We start from the raw sequence: 21690 nt of genomic DNA on the forward strand, positions 1-21690 counted from the left end.
GATCTCAATTTTACATGTTCGGTTCTAAGGGCAAGAGGTGTGGTCTGACTGGATGGTGAGGGACTCCTAATGAAAGCTTTACCCACCACCAGGGGCAGGCAGGTGGTCAAACTTCTAGCCATTCCTTCAGCTCTGTAAAGAGACAGATCTGATCCCTATCTGGAAAATTGGTTCTCTGGAGCTCACATGCAAGCCGTGTTCTTTGGTAGAGACATACAGCATCCTACAGCTAGCAAGTATATCCTGAGTACCTACTGTGGACTTCCCTGGTAGCTCAGATGGTAAAGAATCTGCTCCCAGTGCAGCAGACCCAGGTTTGATCCCTGGATTGGGAAGATCCCTAGAGAAGGGAGTGGCAACCCACTCCAGTATTCTTGCCTGGAAAATGGACAGGAGAGCCTGGTGGGCTACAGTCCATGGTATCGCAAAGAGTTGGACACCACTGAGCAACTAACACACTGTTGCTCCAGGTGCTGACCTGGACACTAGGAATATTTCAGGTAACAGAGATCCTATCACTCACAGAGCTCACATTCTGGAGGTGAAGGAGACAGAAAATAAATCAGAAACACCTAGAGACAGAAAGAAACAGTACTGTAGAGAAAGATAAACCAGAGAAGGTGGTTGGGATGGGGCACTGCAATTTTAACAGTAGTCAAGGAAGGCCCGAGAGAGAAAGGTGATGTTTGAGCAAAGACCTGAAGGAGGCAAACAAATGATGCATGCGGCTATTTGGGGAAACAGCAGTCTGGGCCGAAGGAAAGCACATGAGGTCTTTAGGCAAGAGCAGGAGCAGCTAGGAGGCCGGTGTGGCTAGAGCAGAAGGACTGCAAGGGAGAGGGCACAGAGGTCAATCGTGGGGCCTAATTAATTCATGGTAAGAACTTTGACTTTTACGAGAGAATGACCAGAAGCCACTGGAGAGTTTTAAATAGAAGAGTGATGTGATCTGCCCTATATTTTAATAGAATCACCTTGGTCAGTCTGCTGAGAATAGGCTGGAGGAGTCAGGACTGGTCGTGGAAGGGGAGATCAGGGTTCAGTGAGAGATGCTTATTAGACTGAAGCAGAGATAGCTGGAGGAGTCTAGAGTTCCAGAGAAAGGTCTGGGCTGGAGATAAAGATCTGGGAGTATTTCACGTGTGTGTGTTAATCACTCAGTCGTGTCTGACTCTTTGTGACCTTATGGTCTGTCCATGGAATTCTCTAGGCAAGAATACGGGGGTGGGTTGCCATTTCCTTCTCCGGGGGATCTTCCAGACCCAGGGATTGAACCAGAGTCTCTTGCACTGCAGGCAGATTTTTTACCATCTGAGCTACCAGGGATTAGCTGTTTATTTGTTTTTTTTTTTTTCACATGTAGATGATATTTAAAACCATGGGACTAGATGAGATGGTCAAGGGAGTGAACATAGGTTCAGAAGAAGAAAAGGTCTGGGGACTTTTCCTTGGGCCTCTCCATTGTTAAGAGGATGGGGTAGCAGAGGAAGAGTTGGCAAAGGATTCAAGAAGCAGCAGCTGGTGAGGAAGGAAGAAAACCAAGAGTGTGCAGTCCTGGATGTCAAGAGAAGAAAAGTGTTTCAAGGAGAAGGGAGTGGTGGACTGCCTCAAAGGTAGCGACAATCAGGTAATAGGAAGTCTGAGAATAAACACCTGGGTTGAGAAGCATGGAGGCCACCGATGAAGCTGACAGGAGCAGTTTCAGTGGAGTAAACTGGGGACAAAAGCTTGACTGATGCAGGCTGAGAGAAAATGAGAGGCACGAAATTGGAAGAGCAAGTATAATAATGCTTACCAAGTTTTGATGTAAAGGGAAAGAGAAATAGATGGTAGCCTGAGCTGGAAGTGGGGTCAAGAAAAGAGGATGTTCTTATTGTATATATTTTTAATTGAGAAAAACAACGGGACTTCCCTGATGGTACAGTTGATAGGAATGTGCCTGCCAATACAGGGGACACGGGTTCAATTCCTGGTCCAGGAAGATTCCACACACCTTGGAGCGACTAAGCCGGTGTGCCACAACTACTGAGCCCAAGCACCCTAGAGCCTGTGCTCCACAACAAGAGAAGGCGCTGTAACGAGAAGTCCGCGCTGCGTAACTCAAGAATAGCCTATGCTCCCAGCAACCACACAGAGCCCACACAGCAACAAAGACCGAGCATGACCTAAATAAATAAATGAGCAAATTTAAAAGAAGAAAGAAAAATAAGGGCATATTAGTATGAGGGTGGGGATGATCCAGAAGAGAAGGGTGAACTGCTGGGGTGACGACCTTGAGCAGATGAGTCAAAGTCAATCAAGCACAGACAATCATTAGTTAAGGTGAGAAGGCACAGTATATAGGAGTGTTGTTGCTCACAAATGAGAGATGTGATGGGAGCATATGAAAGTTCTCTCACAATTCTGTGTTCTCAGTGAGCAAGGAAGCAAAGTCACGGGGAGGAGGGGTAAGAAGTAGTGGGGTTGAGTAAAGTACATGATTTTCTCTGTATGTGCACCTGCCGTAAATGGGACAATATGATAGTCTGAACGAGTCTGGATGAGCTATTAAGCTTGGCGTGAACTAAATGGATAGTCAGGTGGTTCCTCTGTCTCCCAGCTACACACAGGCAGTGCTTACGAGCAGACACAATGGCACATGTCTGCCTGGTGCCACTGAAGGCCTTCAGGAAGCACCCACTAGCTTGTCAGCAGGCTTCACGATGGCTCTGGGAGAAATTCTTCTCTTTGTGCCTATAAGACTGCACGGTATTAAATATTAACATACAGAGTACCCCAACGAGCAGTCACACCTTAAGTTACTACCAGCTAATGGAACGACAGGGGTTAATTATCAGATAGCTTTCTAACCATGAAAGTCAACTGAGAACAAAGCCAGGCAGAGATGAGATAGACTTCTGGCTCAAATCATGTGGCAGAGGGAGGAAAAGAATTCCTAGTCAAGTTTTCCAGAAATGAAATCAATTTTAGATGAGGAAGAAGGAGTACAAACGTAACAGGCTGAACCTAAGAGATGCTATCAGACCTCTTCATCTTCACACTTGGGTTAGCCTGGCACCATCCCTCGGTATTAACAGATCGGCTATTACTCAATACCTTGGTTGCACCCAGCTTTTCTCACTTAAAAAATAAAAAACCCTATAGTGACCTCCAGGGATCCACTCTGTATGTTTGCTTTGAAGTGTCTAGCAAACAGCACTTTACCATCTCTAAATATTCTAATCAACCCAGATGGAAAGAAGAAAGCAGTGATATACTGGAAGTGTATCCTGGAAGTGCAATATCACAGTGCATTTAAATTTAATCTCTATTAAAAACTAGGCTCAATTTAATCTCAGTCTAATTGTTTCCAGCCCTAAATTCCTTTGATTCATTTATTGTTGGTAATAGAGCAGTAAGATAAGGAACCAGCTGCTTTCTTGTGTTAAAAATGCTTTGTGCAGGGCACTCAAAGTCGGTGCTCTGGGACAACCCAGAGGGATAGGGTGAGAAGGGAGGTAGGGGGCTGTTCAGGGTTGGGGGGGACACATGTATATCTATGGTTGACTCATGTTGATGTATGGTAGAAACCATCACAATATTGTAAAGTAATTATCCTCCAATTAAAATAATTTTAAAAATTCACAATTTAAAAAAACTCCAAAAAACAAACAAAAATGCTTTGTGGCTTTGTACACAAAATATGTATATGCAAAAATAAGTGGAGCACCTTGTTCACAAAGAATAAAGAATTTCACGATTAAGACAGTACAGCATTTATACCAAGTGTGGAGCTTTCATAGCCTCGGGCTCTCTGTGACTGTATAGGACCCAGGCCCATGAAGCTGGCACAGGCCAAGAACGGTCCCTCTGACTTGAAGGAAATGGGGTGATCACTTTGTGATTTTTCTGTGCTAAATTTCGTGGTCAGGAAGAACTGAGAAGTAGCCTGAAGGGGAAAGGGTGGGTCTCTGGCTTAAAATGCACCCATAAACACTCCCACCCCAGGCACCAAGGCCAGTTCCCAGAGGCTGCAGGCCCCAGTTACACAGCTTATGTCACTTAGATGTTTGGAAGCTTCCCACCCTCTTGGGACAGGATGTGGGGCAGAGCTAGACTTTCTAACCTGATCTGACCTTTGTGCACATATGAAACGGGACCAGTGGGATTTTCCCTGGCTCTGTACCCTCAGGAACCCAAAATGCTGACATGTATCTACCATAAAGAATAGTACAATGCGCTCAGCATTCAGAGGTGGAAGAATTTTCTCTTTCTTTCAACAGAGGAACAGAAGGAAATTCATTTTCTCTCTGCTCATCTGAATAAGCTGTGGATGTCATACTGTTACACTGCATAGAACCAGAAGGACAGAATTGATTTGACAAAGTAGTTACAAAGTGAAATCCCTCAACTAAGCTGGCAAGAGCCATAAAAAAACAGACTAGACACTGTCTTAAATATAAGAGCTATATACATACAACACTATGTACTTGAGTCCCCTGGTTTGACCAAAGGCTAAATATGTGTGCCATTGGATTGCACCTTCAAACTAGGTTCCATGTTCCATTATGTTGCCTATGGTTATCGAAGAAATAAATCTTCAAAAATGTTGCTCCCAAATTAATATTATTTTTAGTGAAAGACAGTTTTTACACAAATTTGAGAAATCAATGAATCTAATTCCATTATTTTTCTTCAATCTATCAAAAGTTAACATCAGTTCAGTTCAGTTCAGTCGCTCAGTCGTGTCCGACTCTTTGTGACCCCATGAATCGCAGCACACCAGGCCTCCCTGTCCATCACCAACTCCCAGAGTTCACTCAGACTCACATCCATCGAGTCAGTGATGCCATCCAGCCATCTCATCCTCTGTTGTCCCCTTCTCCTCCTGCCCCCAATCCCTCCCAGCATCAGAGTCTTTTCCAATGAGTCAACTCTTCGCATGAGGTGGCCAAAGTACTGGAGTTTCAGCTTCAGCATCATTCCCTCCAAAGAAATCCCAGGGCTGATCTCCTTCAGAATGGACTGGTTGCATCTCCTTGCAGTCCAAGGGACTCTCAAGAGTCTTCTCCAACACCACAGTTCAAAAGCATCAATTCTTCGGCGCTCAGCCTTCTTCACAGTCCAACTCTCACATCTATACATGACCACAGGAAAAACCATAGCCTTGACTAGATGGACCTTTCTTGGCAAAGTAATGTCTCTGCTTCTGAATATGCTATCTAGGTTGGTCATAACTTTTCTTCCAAGGAGTAAGCGTTTTTTAATTTCATGGCTGCAGTCACCATCTGCAGTGATTTTGGAGCCCCCAAAAATAAAGTCTGACACTGTTTCCACTGTTTCCCTAAGTTAATGTAAATATCAATAAAATGCAAATATCAACATCATATGGACCTATTATAGTAAAATACAGGTTTAATTTGATATAACTATGTTTCAAGTTCAAAAATCTTACAGGAATGGAAAGATGTAGCAAGAATGAAATAGTAGTTACTTTAGCACTTGGTCACCGCACTGAGTATTTCCATCATTTTAATGCTGGATTGTACATTTGCATATGATATCAGCATGGTTTCAACATAATGAAGTTTTATTATTATGCTAAATTTGACTAGCTTTAAAACCTGCTAGCTATTAAAGATTGACAGGAAACTTTTTTTGCCCCTCAGAATAGATAATTTGTGTTTTGAACTATAATTTTTCCCTTTACTCCCTTTCAAGCCTTGGTGATCTTAATAAATGTAATTTTATTTATAGGAGTCCAAAAATATTTATTTCTACATAATTTTATAGTAGAACTTTTACCTTCACTTAACACCAGATATTTTAGGTCATCTAACTTGAGATTACCTCTCTTATAAATTTATCTCCCACATTATTTAATTACAAAATAATATCTTACCTCTATTTAATGCTTTATAGTTCATAACACATGCATGTACACAAGGTTTCATTTGCTTGTTCCTTTGAAGAATTCCATTTTATGATAAAGATTAGAGAGGTTGCAATCAAACTCATAAGTTTTACACAGCAAAGGAAACCAGAAACAAAATGAAGAGAGAACTTAGAGAATATTTTTAAATGATGTGACGAGCAAGGGTTTAATTTCCAAAATATACAAACAGCTCACACAACTCAGTAACAAAAAAAAAACAAAACAACAATCCAGAAAGATGGGCAGAAATAGACATTTTTCCAAAGAAGACATATAGATGGCCAATAACCACAGACAAAGATACTCAACATTCTTAACTGTTAGAGAAATGAAAATCAAGATTACAATGAGGTGTCACCTCACACTCATCAGAATCATCATCATCAAAAAAAATCTACAAATAATAAATGCTAGAGAGAATGTGAAGAAAAGGGAACCCTCCTACACTGTTGGTGGGTATGTAAATTGGTATAGCTACTATAAAATTGGAGAACAAATTGGAGAACAGTATGGAGGTTCCTTAAAAAACTGAAAACAGCGCTACTGTATGACCCTGCCATCCCACTCCTGGGCACACATCTGGAGAAAATTCCAATTTGAAAAAATACATGCAACCTGATGCTCACAGCAGCACTATTCACAACAGTCAATTCATGGAAGCTACCGAAATGTCCATCAACAGGTGAAAAAAGAAAATGTGGTATATACACATACACAATGGAATGTTACTCATAAAGAATGGTTAATGCAATCTGTAGCAACATGATGGACTTAGAGATTATCATACTGAGTGGAGTAAGTTAGAAAGACAGACAATTACCATCCGATATTACTTACATGTAGAATCTAAAATATGATACCAATGAACTTACCTTTTGAAATAGAAACAGACTCACAGACATAGAAAACAACCTTATAGTTACTAAAGGGGGAGGGGGGTGGGGGAGGGATAAATCGGGAGCCTAAGATGAGCAGATACAAACTATTATATATTAATTAAATAAACAACAAGGTCCTACTGTACAGCACAGGGAACTATATTCAAATCCTATAATAAACCATAATGGAGAAGAATTTTCAAAGCAGGCTAAAAAAAGATTAGAGAGGCTGAATCACAGTGAATGGTGACACCCAACTCAAGCCAGTTCTTCCGAATCAGTGTCCTTGTGTTTTCCATGCTACACCAGCCACAGTGCTACTAAGTGACCTGAGAGAAGTAAAATGCCCCCAGTTGGAACTGAAAGAAAACTCAAAGCCAAAATGCTAGTTACACACTGCTGAATTAGTTAGTGACAGTATGGGGAACATCATCCAGACATGAACCTTCTTCTAAATCATCAGCGACGACCTTGAGCTCAAATGTGGTTTACGAGCAAAAAGTGCAATTAAACGTAACTCTGTTAAAATGGCTATAACTTTATATAATAAGAAAACATGGCCAAGCTTCTTTGATGCTGTTTAAATTAATTCTTTAAACTCTGAATCTGTCCAGTTTCATTTCAGATATTTTCATGTCTCCTGAAATTTTACTGAGAAGGGTTTCCTATCTTAGGCCATCTCCCCTACTTACGTTCCAGGTAAACTAATTCAGTGTTCCTTGTGGTGCTATTTCTCTCTTTCCTAAGAGGGGATAAAATCTCATGTACAATGAAACTCTGTAAACTGAAGTTTTTTCAAACGGTAGCTAGCAAGGTCTCCAAGACAGAGAGGATATTTTTTGATGTGAAGTAAGTTGGGATTTCTGAAGATCATGGAATATATCTGAAGTGGGAAATAACTCAGTTCATCTGAGATAAAAGTTTAGCTGATGCACAAGCATAATGTCTATTTTTCTGAGAAAAAGAATTCTGTTTTTAAACTCCTCTACTAGTTTACATCTTGCTTACCATTTGGGAACCAGTGCCTGGCATATGGCAGCTGCTTTGTAAATATTTGCTGAGTATAAGGAAAGTAATTGCATTTGTTCTTGAATCCATATCAGAATTTTGACAGCGAATCCCCCTTTTAATTTGACTTGAGTAATGCAATGCTATCAATGATTTTGTCATGAAACAAAATGTAAGATTTGTAATAATGTCATTTTTTCTGTATGTCATTTTCTCTGAGACAGAACTGGTATTCTTCTAAACGACTTTCAAAGTCACATTTTTCTTCCCAATATCATTGAAGAGAGTTGAATAGCACTTGTTCAGGATGCAGTTATTGGTTTTCAGGTTCCAAGATCATTCTTTGGACTGAAAACCTGTAAGCAGATTTAGCTTAGAGACTTCAGTGCTGGTAGCATGTAACAGATTACTGTGTTCCCTGTAAGGAATTCCATTTAAAGTAATAAATAATATAACTGGTCTCTGTACTTTATTTTTCTCAAAAACGTGTAACTGTGACCTCACTTGAAGCCAATCTCCATACTTGTACTGTAATTATATTTTTCTGTGAAAAGTTACCCTGGTCTGCTACTGCTGCTGCTAAGTTGCTTCAGTCATGTCAGACTCTGTGTGACCCCATGGACGGCAGCCCACCAGGCTCCCCTGTCCCTGGGATTCTCCAGGCAAGAACACCGGAGTGGGTTGCCATTTGCTCCTCCAATGCATGAAAGTGAAAAGTGAGAGTGAAGTCGCTCAGTCGTGTCCAACTCTTAGCGACCCCATGGAAGGCAGCCCACCAGGCTCCTCCGTCCATGGGATTTCCCAGGCAAGAGTACTGGAGTGGGGTGCCATTGCCTTCTCACCCTGGTCTAGTGCTTAGTATATAGCAAGTGCTCATTATTTTTTTTTTTTTGGAAAAAAATGAATAAAATATATAGCAAGTGTAAACTGAAGAGACATTGATCAGACATGTAGAAAACATACCTATCCTTTAACTTGTCAATTGATTTCATCCTGCTCTCACCTCCTCTTCCCAGTGACGGCAAAATATACTTGACACTATCACTTAAAACCCTTGGACCGCAAGGAGATCAAACTAGTCAATCTTAAGGGATATCAACCCTGAATATTCACTGGAAGGACTGATGCCGAAGCTGAAGAACTTGGGCAATCCGGCAGATGGTGAGGGACAGGGAGGCCTGGCATGCAATAGTCCATGGGGTTGCAAAGAGTCAGACACAACTGGGCAACTGAACAACAACAACCACTTAAAAAGTAACTTCTTCCCATCTTAAACGACCATTTAAAATGAACTCATGAGTCATTCTGAGTTTCTCTTCTTGATCCAGGAGGTGCAGAGGCAAATTTATAAGATATCAGGCACAGCAGGAGGGCTGCTTCATTCTCTCCGTGTGCTATGAGTCCTCCTTGGATTGATGGCAATGCTGCTTGGCAACCTGGCCTCTGGGATGGGGGCCCCAGTGTCCTCCAGTTGCCTCTGACATTGAGCTCTCTGCGCTCCCCCACTACTGCTACTTCCTGACCCCAGGCACTTGCCACCATTCAGACCATTTAAGAATGAGCATCTCAGGGTTAACATCACTTTTTCTCACCTTCCAAACCTATCTTTTCTACCCTCCAAACCTAACTTTTCCATCTAATAAAATAAATATTTTATTATGTTTTATATATGCATATATGTTCCTGTTCCAGCATAAATCATCTAGATGGTAAGCGGGCAAGGGGGAGGAAGGTAGTGATGGGGAACGTGAGGGTGAGCAGGGAGAGAAGGGTCACTATTATAATGGAGAGGTCATCATAGCTCGAATAAAGTCATTTTCAATCTAGCAGAATATTAAGTGTTATTTTATTTATTAATATTTCATTAGACAGATAGCATGATTATTTATTTTGCTATATCCACCATTCATAGCAATTTAGGTTGTAAAACACCATTTTAAAAATATTCAGTAGTTCTTCTATTGGAAGATAATATTTGAAAGCAAATGAAAGTATTCTATCAGCTAACATAGGTACCATGGAGACATGAAAGATAAATCAGACACACCTCTACCCACCAGAAACTTACAAAATGGAAGGAAAAGCAAGGCTTGTACATAAACATATAAAATGGAGCAAGTAATAAAAGCCACAACAGAGGCACAAACTGTTCTGGGGAACCCACTTCTGTGATATCACTTTAAAACACATGCTAACACATGCCAACATGTTAAGCCATTAATAATTTCAGTACTAAATGCCAAGGTATTTTAATGACTTAATCATATGGCATCTTATAATGGTCATTAATACTAACATTTTCTACTAGATATTTTCCTACTCAACATCAATTATCTAGGTATTAGAAATGTTAATTATTCATTAAACAGTCATATGATATCATCTACAAGATTTCCTGACTCGTGTTAGAATGTTCTGCTGCTCTCAGGTGCCATTTTCTGAGCTTATATTCATTACACTTCTCTTCAGATAATTTAAAGCGGTATAGTTGATATAAAGACATGAAATCCCTAAGTTGTAGCATACAGTAAAACTGCATAAGAATAGTTTTGTATACGGCATATAAACCAAAATGGTGTTCTGTTGGAAAATGTGCTAACCAAGGAGTTCCATTCCTCCCCTACTCTAAAGAGACTCAATGCCTGCAAAATCTATCTTTTCAAATCATGACCTTTTTTTTTCCTATGTAAGTGTGTGAGGTTTTCTGTAGTTTTCAAGCCAAACATCACTGTCATCATTTTCTGCAGCCCTCAGTCCAGTTCAGTTCAGTTCAGTCGCTCAGTCGTGTCCGACTCTTCGCGACCCCATGAATCGCAGCACGCCAGGCCTCCCTGTCCATTACCAACTCCTTGAGTTCACTCAGACTCACATCCATCGAAGTCAGTGATGCCATCCAGCCATCTCATCCTCTGTCGTCTTCTTGGACTAAAATATATTATATCATTTTTTATGCCAAATGATAAAGCTGCTGGTATGTGGCTCATAAATATTTTATTAGGTTTTATATATGCATAAGCTAGTGAGGTGTCTTATTTTCATGAATTTATTACAACAATTAAAGTAGTCATAATAATAAAAATTTGCATTTAAATAATTCTTTTCTCTTGGGAACTCTGAGTGCTTTTGCACATCAATTAATGCCAGATGACAGCATCATTATTCCCAACTTTATTTTATTATTCCATCTTTATAGTATGTTGCTTTGGGTTTTTGTTTCTAGCCAATGTCAATTACTGGGCTGGCTGTTATCAGGCCTCCAAAACCAGGTTTTTTGAGGATTAATTACATAACAGAATGATAGTGCTCAGTAGAAATTCTATGACTGAAAGATTTGCTTTCACTAGATATAGATCAAAAGTCATTCCCTGGCTTTACTTTCAATCAAAATCTTATCTATACATTCAAATTACACATTAAGAATTGCTATAAGCTGTTTTTCTATCATTAACAACTTTTCCTTTCTAATCACCAAATTAATTATTCATTTAAAAAGCTACTTATACACTAAAAACAGTATTTTTAGAAGTATCATCCTTGGGGTTGTAGCATTTTTCTTCTCTAGAAGTAAAGGTACTTACCATGGGATTCATAGACAGGCTTCAAGGGGTCTGTCATTTTCTAGAAATTCCCAAAAGGGAAAGAACAAAACACAAGAGAGGTCTTGGCAGTAGTTGTTGCCAGATTTTTGAACCTGCGCTTGTGGGAGATCCGTCTGGGAGGGATCCATTTCTGTTTTAAGGATCCAACACAAGCCAGGCCTTGAGGCTTCTTTGGGATTTGACTGTGATTTTGATATTTCTCTGATTCTCTTTTCACACTTTAAAAAAAAAATCACTATTCTGTTATGCTTAGTTACTTATAATAAATTCTTCTTTTGGAAGTAACTTTCTGAGAGATTAGGAAATCCTATTAAATGCTTCATCTATGGCCTTTGTTATTTTAATATTTAAAACAAATAATTCACAAATGCAACTCTGCTGTTTTAGAAGGAAAGTTATGGAAGGAAAAACAGACAGAGGGAGTAGCAAGGGTTCTAGTTTCTGCCTAGAGTTGTTGTGTGCACATTTCTGTCAATGCCCACACAGTGAATTACTGTAACTTAGTTCTCTAAGAGCCTAGTTTCTAGAATCTGTTCTAGTACATATTTTATGAATCTGCTTCTGAAGCCAATATCTCCTTTCTGGCTACTCCGAGGAAATCCCAAACACCAGATATTTTAGCACGAGTCAAAGTCTTGCAATCTACAAATTTTGTTTGAAATCTCTAGGTCTTGTATATGCTATGTTTCAGCTATTAGAGCAGGCCAATGACACTGAAGATGAAACTACATCTTCATTTCATATGTTCACAGAATATTTCAGCCATTTCATCAGGGAATTTTGATGATGGGAATTCTAATCATTCTTATTGACTGGGTGCCATGTGCAGTGCACTGTAAGTGGGGTGAAAAGGTGTACAATTAAGCTACCAAAAGATGGATGCCACACTCATTTTCTCTTATTGTATTTTCAGCCGCACCGCATGACAAGCATGTGGATCTTAGTTCCCCAGCCAGGGACTGAAACCAAGCCCCTGGCGTTAGAAGTGCAGAGTCTTAAACACTGGACCCCCAGGGAAGTCTGAGGCATTTGTAAAAACTTTAATTCTAAAGATTAGAATTTCCAAACAATTCTGTCAATTAAGAATTACCTTTGAAGTTTTACAAACAAGTAATTTAGGCTCAGAAAAGTTTAATAAATGATCTGAATTTACCCAGTTTACTAAATGTAAAACCATGATTCAAATTCAGCTGCTAATTCCAAATACCCTCCTCTTATAATTCACTGTTCTCTTAAAGTACTGGGTCACTTTTTTGAGTTTCAGTTAGATTTTGTTTCTTTTAAGGGTTGAACCCTTCCGGTAAAAGCTCATTGTTCAATGAACAAAGTATAATTCAACTTTTTAGGGAGCTCCTCCCAGAATGGAGTATTAGAAATATTTAGCCACTGTTTTAGACTGTGGGTCTTTGGGCTGCAACAGTTATATGAAAGATTATACCCTTTTGCTTCATTATTTCCTGTTTTTTATTTAGCCAAGATATAAAACATTTGTTCAGTGTATAACCTGAAAAAAATTAACCAAGTGAGTCAATGTAAAAAGCAGAAAACACACCTGGCTAAAATCCAAAATCATTATTGCAAAATTCAGACTTAAATTGAAGAAAGTAGAGAAAATCACTAGGCCATTCAGGTATGACCTAAATCAAATCCCTTACAATTATACAGTGAAAGTGACAAATAAGATTCAAGGGATTAGATCTGATAGACAGAGAACTATGGAAGGAGGTTCGTAACATTATTCAGGAGGCATTGAACAAAACCATCCCAAGGGATATGCAAAAAGGCAGAATGGTTGTCTGAGGAAGCCTTACAAATTGCTGAAAGAAGAAGAGAAGCAAAAGGCAAAGTAGAAAAAGAAAGATATACCCATTTGAATACAGAGTTCCAAAGATAGCAAGGAGAGATAAGAAAGTCTTCCTCAGTGACCAGTGCAAAGAAATAGAGGAAAACAATAGAATGGGAAAGACTAGAGATCTCTTCAAGAAAATTAGAGATACCAAGGGAACATTTCATGCAAAGATAGGCACAATAAAGCACAGAAATGGTATGGACCTAACAGAAGCAGAAGATATTAAGAAGAGGTGGCAAGAATACACAGAAGAACTGTACAAAAAAGATCTTCATGACCCAGATAACCATAATGGTGTGATCACTCACCTAGAGGCAGATATCCTGGAGTGTGAAGTCAAGTGGGCCTTAGGAAGCATCACTACGAACAAAGCTAGTGGGGGTGATGGAATTCCAGCTGAGTTATTTCAAATCCTAAAAGATGATGCTGTTAAAGTACTGCACTTAATATGCCAACACATTTGGAAAATTCAGCACTGGTCAGAGGACTGGAAAAGGTCAGTTTTCATTCCAACCCCAAAGAAGGGTAATGCCAAAGAATGTTCAAACTACGGTACAATTGCACTCATTTCACATGCTAAGCAAGGTCATGCTCAAAATCCTCCAAGCTAGGCTTCAACAGTACATGAACCAAGAACTTCCGGATGTACAAGTTGGATTTAGAAAAGGCAGAGGAACCAGAGATCAAATTGCCAACATCCGTTGGATCATAGAAAAAGCAAGAGAGTTCCAGAAAGACATCTAATTCTGCTTCATCTAATTCTGCTAAAGCCTTTGACTGTGTGGATCACAACAAACTGTGGAAAATTCTGAAAGAGATTGGAATACCAGACCACCTTGCCTATCTCCTGAGAAAGCTGTATAACTGATCAAGAAGCAATAGTTAGAACTGAACATGGAACAACAGACTGGTTCCAAATTGGGAAAAGAGTACATCAAAGCTGTATACTGTCACCCTGCTTATTTAACTTATATGTAGAGCAAGCACATCATGAGAAATGCCAGGCTGGATGAAGCACAAGTTGGAATCAAGACTGTCGGGAGAAATATCAATAACCTCAGATATGCAGATGACACCACCCTAATCACAGAAAGCGAAGAGGAACTAAAAAGCTTCTTGATGAAGGTGAAAGAGGAGAGTGAAAAAGCTGGCTTAAAACTCAACATTCAAAAAACTAAGGCCATGGCATATGGTCCCATCACTTCATGGCATACAGATAGGGAAACAATGGAAACAGTGACAGACTTTATTTTCTTGGGCTCCCAAATCACTCCAGATGGTGACTGCAGCCGTGAAATTAAAAGATGCTTGGTCCTTGGAAGAAAGGCTATGACAAACCTAGACAGCATAATTAAAAGCAGAGACATTACTTTGCCAACAATGGTCCATATAGTCAAAGCTATGGTTTTTCCAGCAGTCCTGTATGGATATGAGAGTTGGGCCATAAAGAAGGCTGAGTGCTGAAGAACTGATGCTTTCGAATTGTGGTGTGGAGAAGACTCTTGAGAGTCCCTTGAACTGCAAGGAGATCCAACCAGTCAATCATAAAGGAAATCAGCCCTGAATATTTACAGGAAGGACTGTTGTTGAAGCTGAAGCTCCAATACTTTGGCCAACTCATGAGAAGAGCCTACTCAGTGGAAAAGACCCTGAAGCTGGGAAAGATAGCATGCAGGAGAAGGGGACAACAGAGGATGAGATGGTTGGATGGCATCACCAATTCAATGGACGTGAGTTTGCACAAACTCCGGGAGATAGTGCAGGACAGGGAAGCCTGGCATGCTGCCGTCCATGGGGTTGCAAAGAGTCAGACAGGACTGAGCGACTGAACAACAACAATGCAAGATGTTAACAGCAGGGGAAACTGAGCAAGGGAGAAAGGGGTACATAAGAGCTTTCTACACTATCGGCCTGATCATCTGTGAGCCTAAAACTGCTCTAACAAAACCAAGTCTATTATTTTTTTAAAAAGGAAAATAAATTTAAAAAACAGTTAGTGAGGTTGGTTTTCAAACTGGTCAATGAAAGAGTTAATGTAATATTTAATGAGCTTAAGCACAGAAAGAATCTAATCAAAAGGGAACCATCCTACACTGCTGGTGGGAATGTAAATTGGTGCAGCCATTACGGAAAAAGCAGTATGGAGGTTCCTCATGAAGCTTAGGAGAAGGCAGTGGCAACCCACCCCAGTACTCTTGCCTGGAAAATCCCATGGACAGAGGAGCCTGGTAGGCTGCAGTCCATGGGGTCGCTAACAGTTGGACACGACTGAGCCATTTCACTTTCACTTTTCACTTTCATGCATTGGAGAAGGAAACGGCAACCCACTCCAGTGTTCTTGCCTGGAGAATCCCAGGGACGGGGGAACCTGGTGGGCTGCTGTCTATGGGGTTGCACAGAGTCGGACACAACTGAAGTGACTTAGCAGCAGCAGCAACCTGTACTAGCCAGAGCTTTTGCAGAGGAGACAGGTTCCCTACATTTTGCTATTTATGCCTCATATCCTTTCATTCTACATTTCTGTGCAAGCTACCCTTCTGCATCATATTTGTTTTCCCACAGTTCTCAGAATCTTTCAATCTGATCTTTCCATGACCAGCAGAAGGAGACCAAGGAGACTAGGGCACTCCCAAACCTGAGTTTTTATGTCTAGAATTCTTATTTCTAATTTTATAGAGCTGGTATTCATATATCAACAGTAAGAAATTTAAAAATAAAATTATGCTTTGAATCCTTAGACAGGGTATAGTGAAGGAGATGGGTTAAATTCAATCTAACCATTCTGTGGAACACAGACTCCAAGAAAACAGGCTCTATCCAAGGCCAAGACTCAAGTTTGATGATATCAAATGCAGTACTCTTTTCATAAAAGTATGCAGTCTTTACATGATTGCCTCACAGACATCTTATCCTGTTAGGTAAGGAGTGAGGATGTCCTGTAACAGCTGACTCCATAACTACACCTTTGGAGTCTGCCATTCCAGTATGCAAAAGCCAGAACCTGGGCTCTATTTTAGTAAGTATGTGTTTAAATTTTAACATATAATAATCATAGAAAATTTAACAGAAGCAGCAGCAGGAAGAGGGGCAGGAGAGGTTGGAAGATGAATGAAGATGAAGCGGAAAGGAAGGAGAGAGAGGGAGGGAGAAGAGGAGGAAAAAAAGAAAAATCATCTACAACTTCAGTACCCTGAGGTAAGAAATGTAAGTACTTTAACATCCTGGGTGATTTGTAATGTTCTCCACACTCTTGTAACTTGCCTTTTTCTATTTAACATCTTTTTATGGGAGGCAGTCTAGGAAGTGACAGAAGTTGGCAGGAACTGCATAGGTAGTGGACAGGAGCATAAACTCCAGAATTAGACTGCCTGATTCACATCATGGCCCAGCTTCTCATTAGCTGTGTGACCCTGAGCAGCCTACTCGACCTCTCTGTTACCCCAGTTTCCCATCTACAAAATGGAGATAATAATAGTAACTACTTCTTCATAGAGTCCATCATGAGGATTCAGTGGCTTAATATAGCTACTTACATCCACTTATAAAAGTGCCTGGCACAAAGTATACTCTATATCAAGGGGAAGCAAACTTTTTCAGTAAAGAACCAGATAGTAAAAACTTTAGGCTCCGCAAGATCGTATAGTTTCTATCACAACTCCTCAGTATAGCCCAAAAGCAGTCATAATTAATGAGCTTGCTGGGTTCCAATTAAACTTTATGAAGACTGTGCTTGAATTTCATATAATTTTCACATCATGAAATGTTCTTCTTTTGATGATGTCAACCATTAAAAAATGTAAAAACTATCTTAGATGGGTAGTTGGCTGGGTCTCTGGGCCAAAGTTTACTGACCCCCTGTTCTGTATAATTTGCAGATATTATTATGTCTCTAATATCTTTCTATGAATTATTTTTAATAGCTGCTTAGAACAATTATAGGTAACTGTTTGGATGACCTAAAATTTACTTAGTCCCCTATGATTAGAATTTAGGTTAGTTCCAGTGTTCATTACTATAAGCCATTCTCCAATGATTATCCATGCAAAATCTTTGTGCGCATTTACGATTAAACCTACATCTTAAACTGCATGTAGTGGTAGCTACCAAAATCGCTAGCAGTGCATCTAAAAAAGAAACAGACTCTGAAGAAGTAGCCCTGAAAGTAAATTTTGGATAGATACAGCAAATTTCAAACATGATAGAGAAGGAGGTCTATAAGTAGAATATGTAGCCATACACACAGAACTTGCTCTGTAATACATACTAAGCCTTTTATACATATTGAATCAATTAGTCTTCCAAACAGTCCTGCTGCTGCTACTGCTAAGTCGCTTCTGTCGTGTCCGACTCTGTGCGGCCCCATAGACAGCAGCCCACCAGGCTCCCCCGTCCCTGGGATTCTCCAGGCAAGAACACTGGAGTGGGTTGCCATTGCCTTCTCCAATACATGAAAGTGAAAAGTGAAAGTGAAGTCGCTCAGTCGTGTCCGACTCTTAGCGACCTCATGGACTGCAGCCTACCAGGCTCCTCCGTTCATAGGATTTTCCAGGCAAAAGTACTGGAGTGGGGTGCCATTGCCTTCTCCGAAACAGTCCTGAGACAGGTGCAATCATCATCATCATCATCATCCCCAAGGTATAAAAGAGGAAACTGAGGCACAGAAAAGCTAACTGAGGCACAGAAAAGGCCACACAGCTGGCTGGTGGTAAAGGATTCCAACCTGGTCTTTGAAGCACTCTGAGCCATGTTCTTGAAGAAGATGCGGCACTGCTTCTCCACTAGACACACCTGGCAAGGGTCCACACCCAAGTACTCACTTTATAATGTGCCCGTGGTCTCTGGAGCATGTTTGGCACACACGAAAGACCTCACACTTTAATACTCGGCACAAACTCTGTCCGTCAATGGAACACTTGGGGTGGAAACTGTGAATGCCCAGCTAATATTCCCCTTTTGTCCTCCAACTCCTCCCCTGTACCTATTTTTCATTAATTTGCCTAGCATTTCTTACCCCAAACAGTTGTCCTCTATAAACAGTAAAGACTGATTGGGGCATACTTTCATAAGCTGGCTTTTCAAATTAGGGGTCCCGAATCTGCCAAATTCACGTGGCAAATTCCGGTGGAGCTTCGCCTCCAGTGGAGACCTGGCGTTGCCACGGAAATGCAAATTTCAGATCAATACCTTCTTTCGATGGAAACAAAACAGTGGCTGGTGTCGAAGTCTCCCGCGTGGCAGCGGGAGGGCCAAGCAGCAGCAGGGCCGGCTCCCCGAGGGCGCCATCCCGCGTCCGCGACGGTGGGGACCAAACCGCCAGCTCCGCCGCCAGGTTCAGACTCCAGAGTTGGGCGCTCTCCGGGTCCTTTCGCCTTGTGCTCAGATGCGAGCGACTATCCTAGAAAGGAGTTAGGCGACTTTGTGGGGAAATGATTCTAGTTTTCTTTCTTCTCCTGATTTTTCTCTCTCCTGGGACCCGACCGCTTCGAGTTATCCCCATGAGGATGAACAACCTTCGCCGCTGGCCCCAAGATGTTGCCCGCCCCTCACTCGTGCCCAAACAAGGGCAGAACCCAGAAGAAGAGAGGAAACCAGAAAAGAAAAAGCGGGTGTTTCAAATGGACCACACTTGTGCCGACGCGGCAGCGGAGTTGCAAGAGCCAGGACGGGAATCCTGGCTGAGGCCGGGGACTCCGCCCGCCGGGGGGCGCAGGGACGCCGGGCGCGTGCGCGGTGCGGCCCCAACCCCAGCCGCAGCTGCCGCGATGCCTATTTTAGTCAAAGCCGCTGCCGGCGCCCGGACCCGGCACCGGAGGAGCAGCATCTCAACCCGGGATCGGCTGAGGTTTTCGCGTCGCGCTCCCGTCGGGTGGCCAAGTCTGTGTCCCCCTCAGCCGCCGCTGCTGCACTAAACTTTGGCCAGCTCCGCCCGGGCTCCGCGCCAGGGACGAGCCAGGTAAGGAGCGAGAGGAACAGCTGCCTCGGGCTCCCCCAGGGCGCCCGGTTATTTGCAGGATCGCGCTCTCTAGGCTAAATCGGGAAGTGAAAGTTAGATCCCTGCTCCGCTGGGAGCAACTTTGTCCTCCCGGGCGGTGGCTGCGGGATCTCCGTGCTCCGGACCACTGGGAACCCCGCCCTCTCCTCTCTGGCCGCGCCCTCATGGGGTTCCCTGTCCTTGGAAGCCGCCCTTCACCCGGGGTCTGGACAGCACGGTCACAAACCTTCAAATGTCAACTGCTGCCACTCGAGTCTGGCAATGCCAGCGTCCTCGGGTGCCCCGGCCCCATCGGGTGTCCGTTCCCGCGGTCTGCTGCCCGTAAGCCCTGGGTGAGCTCAGCCTCTCCACTCCCCGCAACGCTCCCAAGGGCTCCCCACCCGCGAACCCAGTACCGCTCTTCCTCACCCTCTGTAGGGCCTCCGGGTCCCACGCGTAGGCAGCGCGCAGCCGGGCGCACCGTGTCGCCCGCCCTGGACTGCTGCTGGGAATGCGAGGTGAGTCAGGGCGCTCACTGCACACCCCTTGGGCCCGAGAGCTTCGGACCAAGAACAGTTGATATGGCCTTTCCTCTTTGAGGAGCGAGGTGAGCCGGGCGCCTGGGGAGTGCAGATGGATAGGGGACCGGTGATCCACCCGCGCCCTCTCTCCGTCGTTTCGGAGGCTTTGGGAAACCCGATTGTCGGCCAGACAAGTCCCAGAAACTGCTGGCTTTTGAAGCAGGACTAAGTGTGAAAAGACTTAGTAACATAATGCCTTTTACCATTCCGAAAATAAACAAAGGTTCAGTTAGGGTTATGCAATGAATTGAGCCAGTCTAGGAGCACAACTTTGGCTCATTGTTGTTACCTTTTACATTTCTGCAGTTTGGTAAAGGATTAAGATTAGTTTCACCATCTAGCTACTGAGCCCTGCACACACCTATTTGAAAACCAACAGATCAACAGGACTTTGCTAGAACAGGGAATTTAAGAAATTAGACTCCAAGGAAACTAATACAAGAAAGAAAATTGCTCTTGATTTAGTCAGAATTAATGTGAATGCTTATCATTTTACCCGTCTAACCTCTCTCCGTTAGACCCGTGCATTCTCTGCATAAGGATAATTCAGTGTAAGCCACATGAATCCATTAGGTAGTCGTCAAAAGAAATTGAAACCGGCAAGATCCTATCAATATTTGTTGACAGTAGATCACTGGCATTTCAAAATAGACATATAGAAAAGTATACACAGGTAAATACTAGACCTATAGATAAATAGTAGACATATAAACATACAAGTAAAATGAATCATATGTTAATAACTATATAATATATAGACTATGTATTTTAATAAGGTGTTAATAACTATATAGTATATAGACTATGTATTTTAATAAGGTGTGCTACATCAAAATATGTTATAGGATTAATTCACTTTTTAAAAATCCATGTTACTGTGTCCTTGGTTCTTGGGCTAGTAGATCATCGTTTTCCTGTCATTTTTCTTGACCATAAACTGGTACTTCTAGTTCCACTTGGAGAACTTTTAAAAGCCTGAAATTGAATTACAGTGGATTAATTGACAATACAGGTATAATCATGTGGATGTGAGAGAGAATACGTATTAACTGACTGTGTAAATCTCTATTAGAGCCACAGGCTGTTAAAACTTGAAAAGGTTTCAATGACCATCTAGTCCAGTTGTCTCAATTCTCAGGAAGAAACCCACCCAAAGAGCAGAAGTGACTTTCTCTTACTTAGGTTGGCTTTCCTGGAGCTCATAGTACAGAACCTGACTCTCAACCTCCAGAAGGCTTGGCGGTCTCCTGCCTTTACTACTAGGCTTGGGGAGACTGAAAGGTAATTTCTAAAAGTGTTTGTCATTTTTATATACTTTACATATGGCTTTTACCTCTGCCTCTGGCATTCTCTACAGAGACTAGGCTTGGATATACCTAGATGAATATGACATAGTCTGCCTTGTAGGGAACATAGGGTAATTTGAGGAACAAATGGGACAATGGAAATGAAAACACATTCTAAAATGCAGTAGAAATGGCAGTGAATTTTAGCTTATATGATACTAATGCATAGGCTGATGTTGACATCATGAGTGATAGAGGAATTTAATATCATTCTCCTTCTTGAAAAAATTGTGAGATTAATTCTGATTTGGTTCTTGAAAACAAACTGTATAAATTGAGTTATTAAAATAATGATTCCACCATCCTAAAATGGGCTTGAATAAGCCTATTCAAATCCTTGAAGTATATATTGTACAACAACACAGAACTATAGCCAGTATTTTATGATAACTATAAATGGAGCATAACCTTTAAAAATTGTGAATCACTGTATCATACACTTGTAACATATGATATTGTACATCACGTATACGTCAATTAAAAAGTAGTTGAATTTCTATGATTTCTTTCTTTTCAGAAAATCAATATCTAAGTCAACTATTCC

At 41.6% G+C, this 21690-nt stretch overlaps 1 protein-coding gene across 3 annotated transcripts in view; it reads left to right on the plus strand.

Annotated features, from left to right (window-relative positions):
- Nucleotides 1-19021: 19021 nt before the first annotated feature.
- Nucleotides 19022-21690, plus strand: part of BVES (blood vessel epicardial substance) — a 50766-nt gene continuing 48097 nt past the window's right edge. The window contains exon 1 of one of the 3 annotated variants that reach the window (XM_027551317.1): nt 19022-19201. Coding sequence is in view for 1 of the 3 variants with exons in the window: in XM_027551316.1 (XP_027407117.1) it covers nt 19731-19737 (7 nt within the window). In the remaining 2 variants the exon portion in view is untranslated. Of the gene's footprint in view, nt 19202-19306; nt 19738-19766; nt 19827-21690 lie in introns of those variants that run through there. The other 2 variants (XM_027551316.1, XM_027551318.1) reach the window with 2 other exon arrangements.

Source organism: Bos indicus x Bos taurus, chromosome 9 (genome assembly GCF_003369695.1).
Source record: "Bos indicus x Bos taurus breed Angus x Brahman F1 hybrid chromosome 9, Bos_hybrid_MaternalHap_v2.0, whole genome shotgun sequence".
Classification (NCBI taxonomy): domain Eukaryota; kingdom Metazoa; phylum Chordata; class Mammalia; order Artiodactyla; family Bovidae; genus Bos; species Bos indicus x Bos taurus.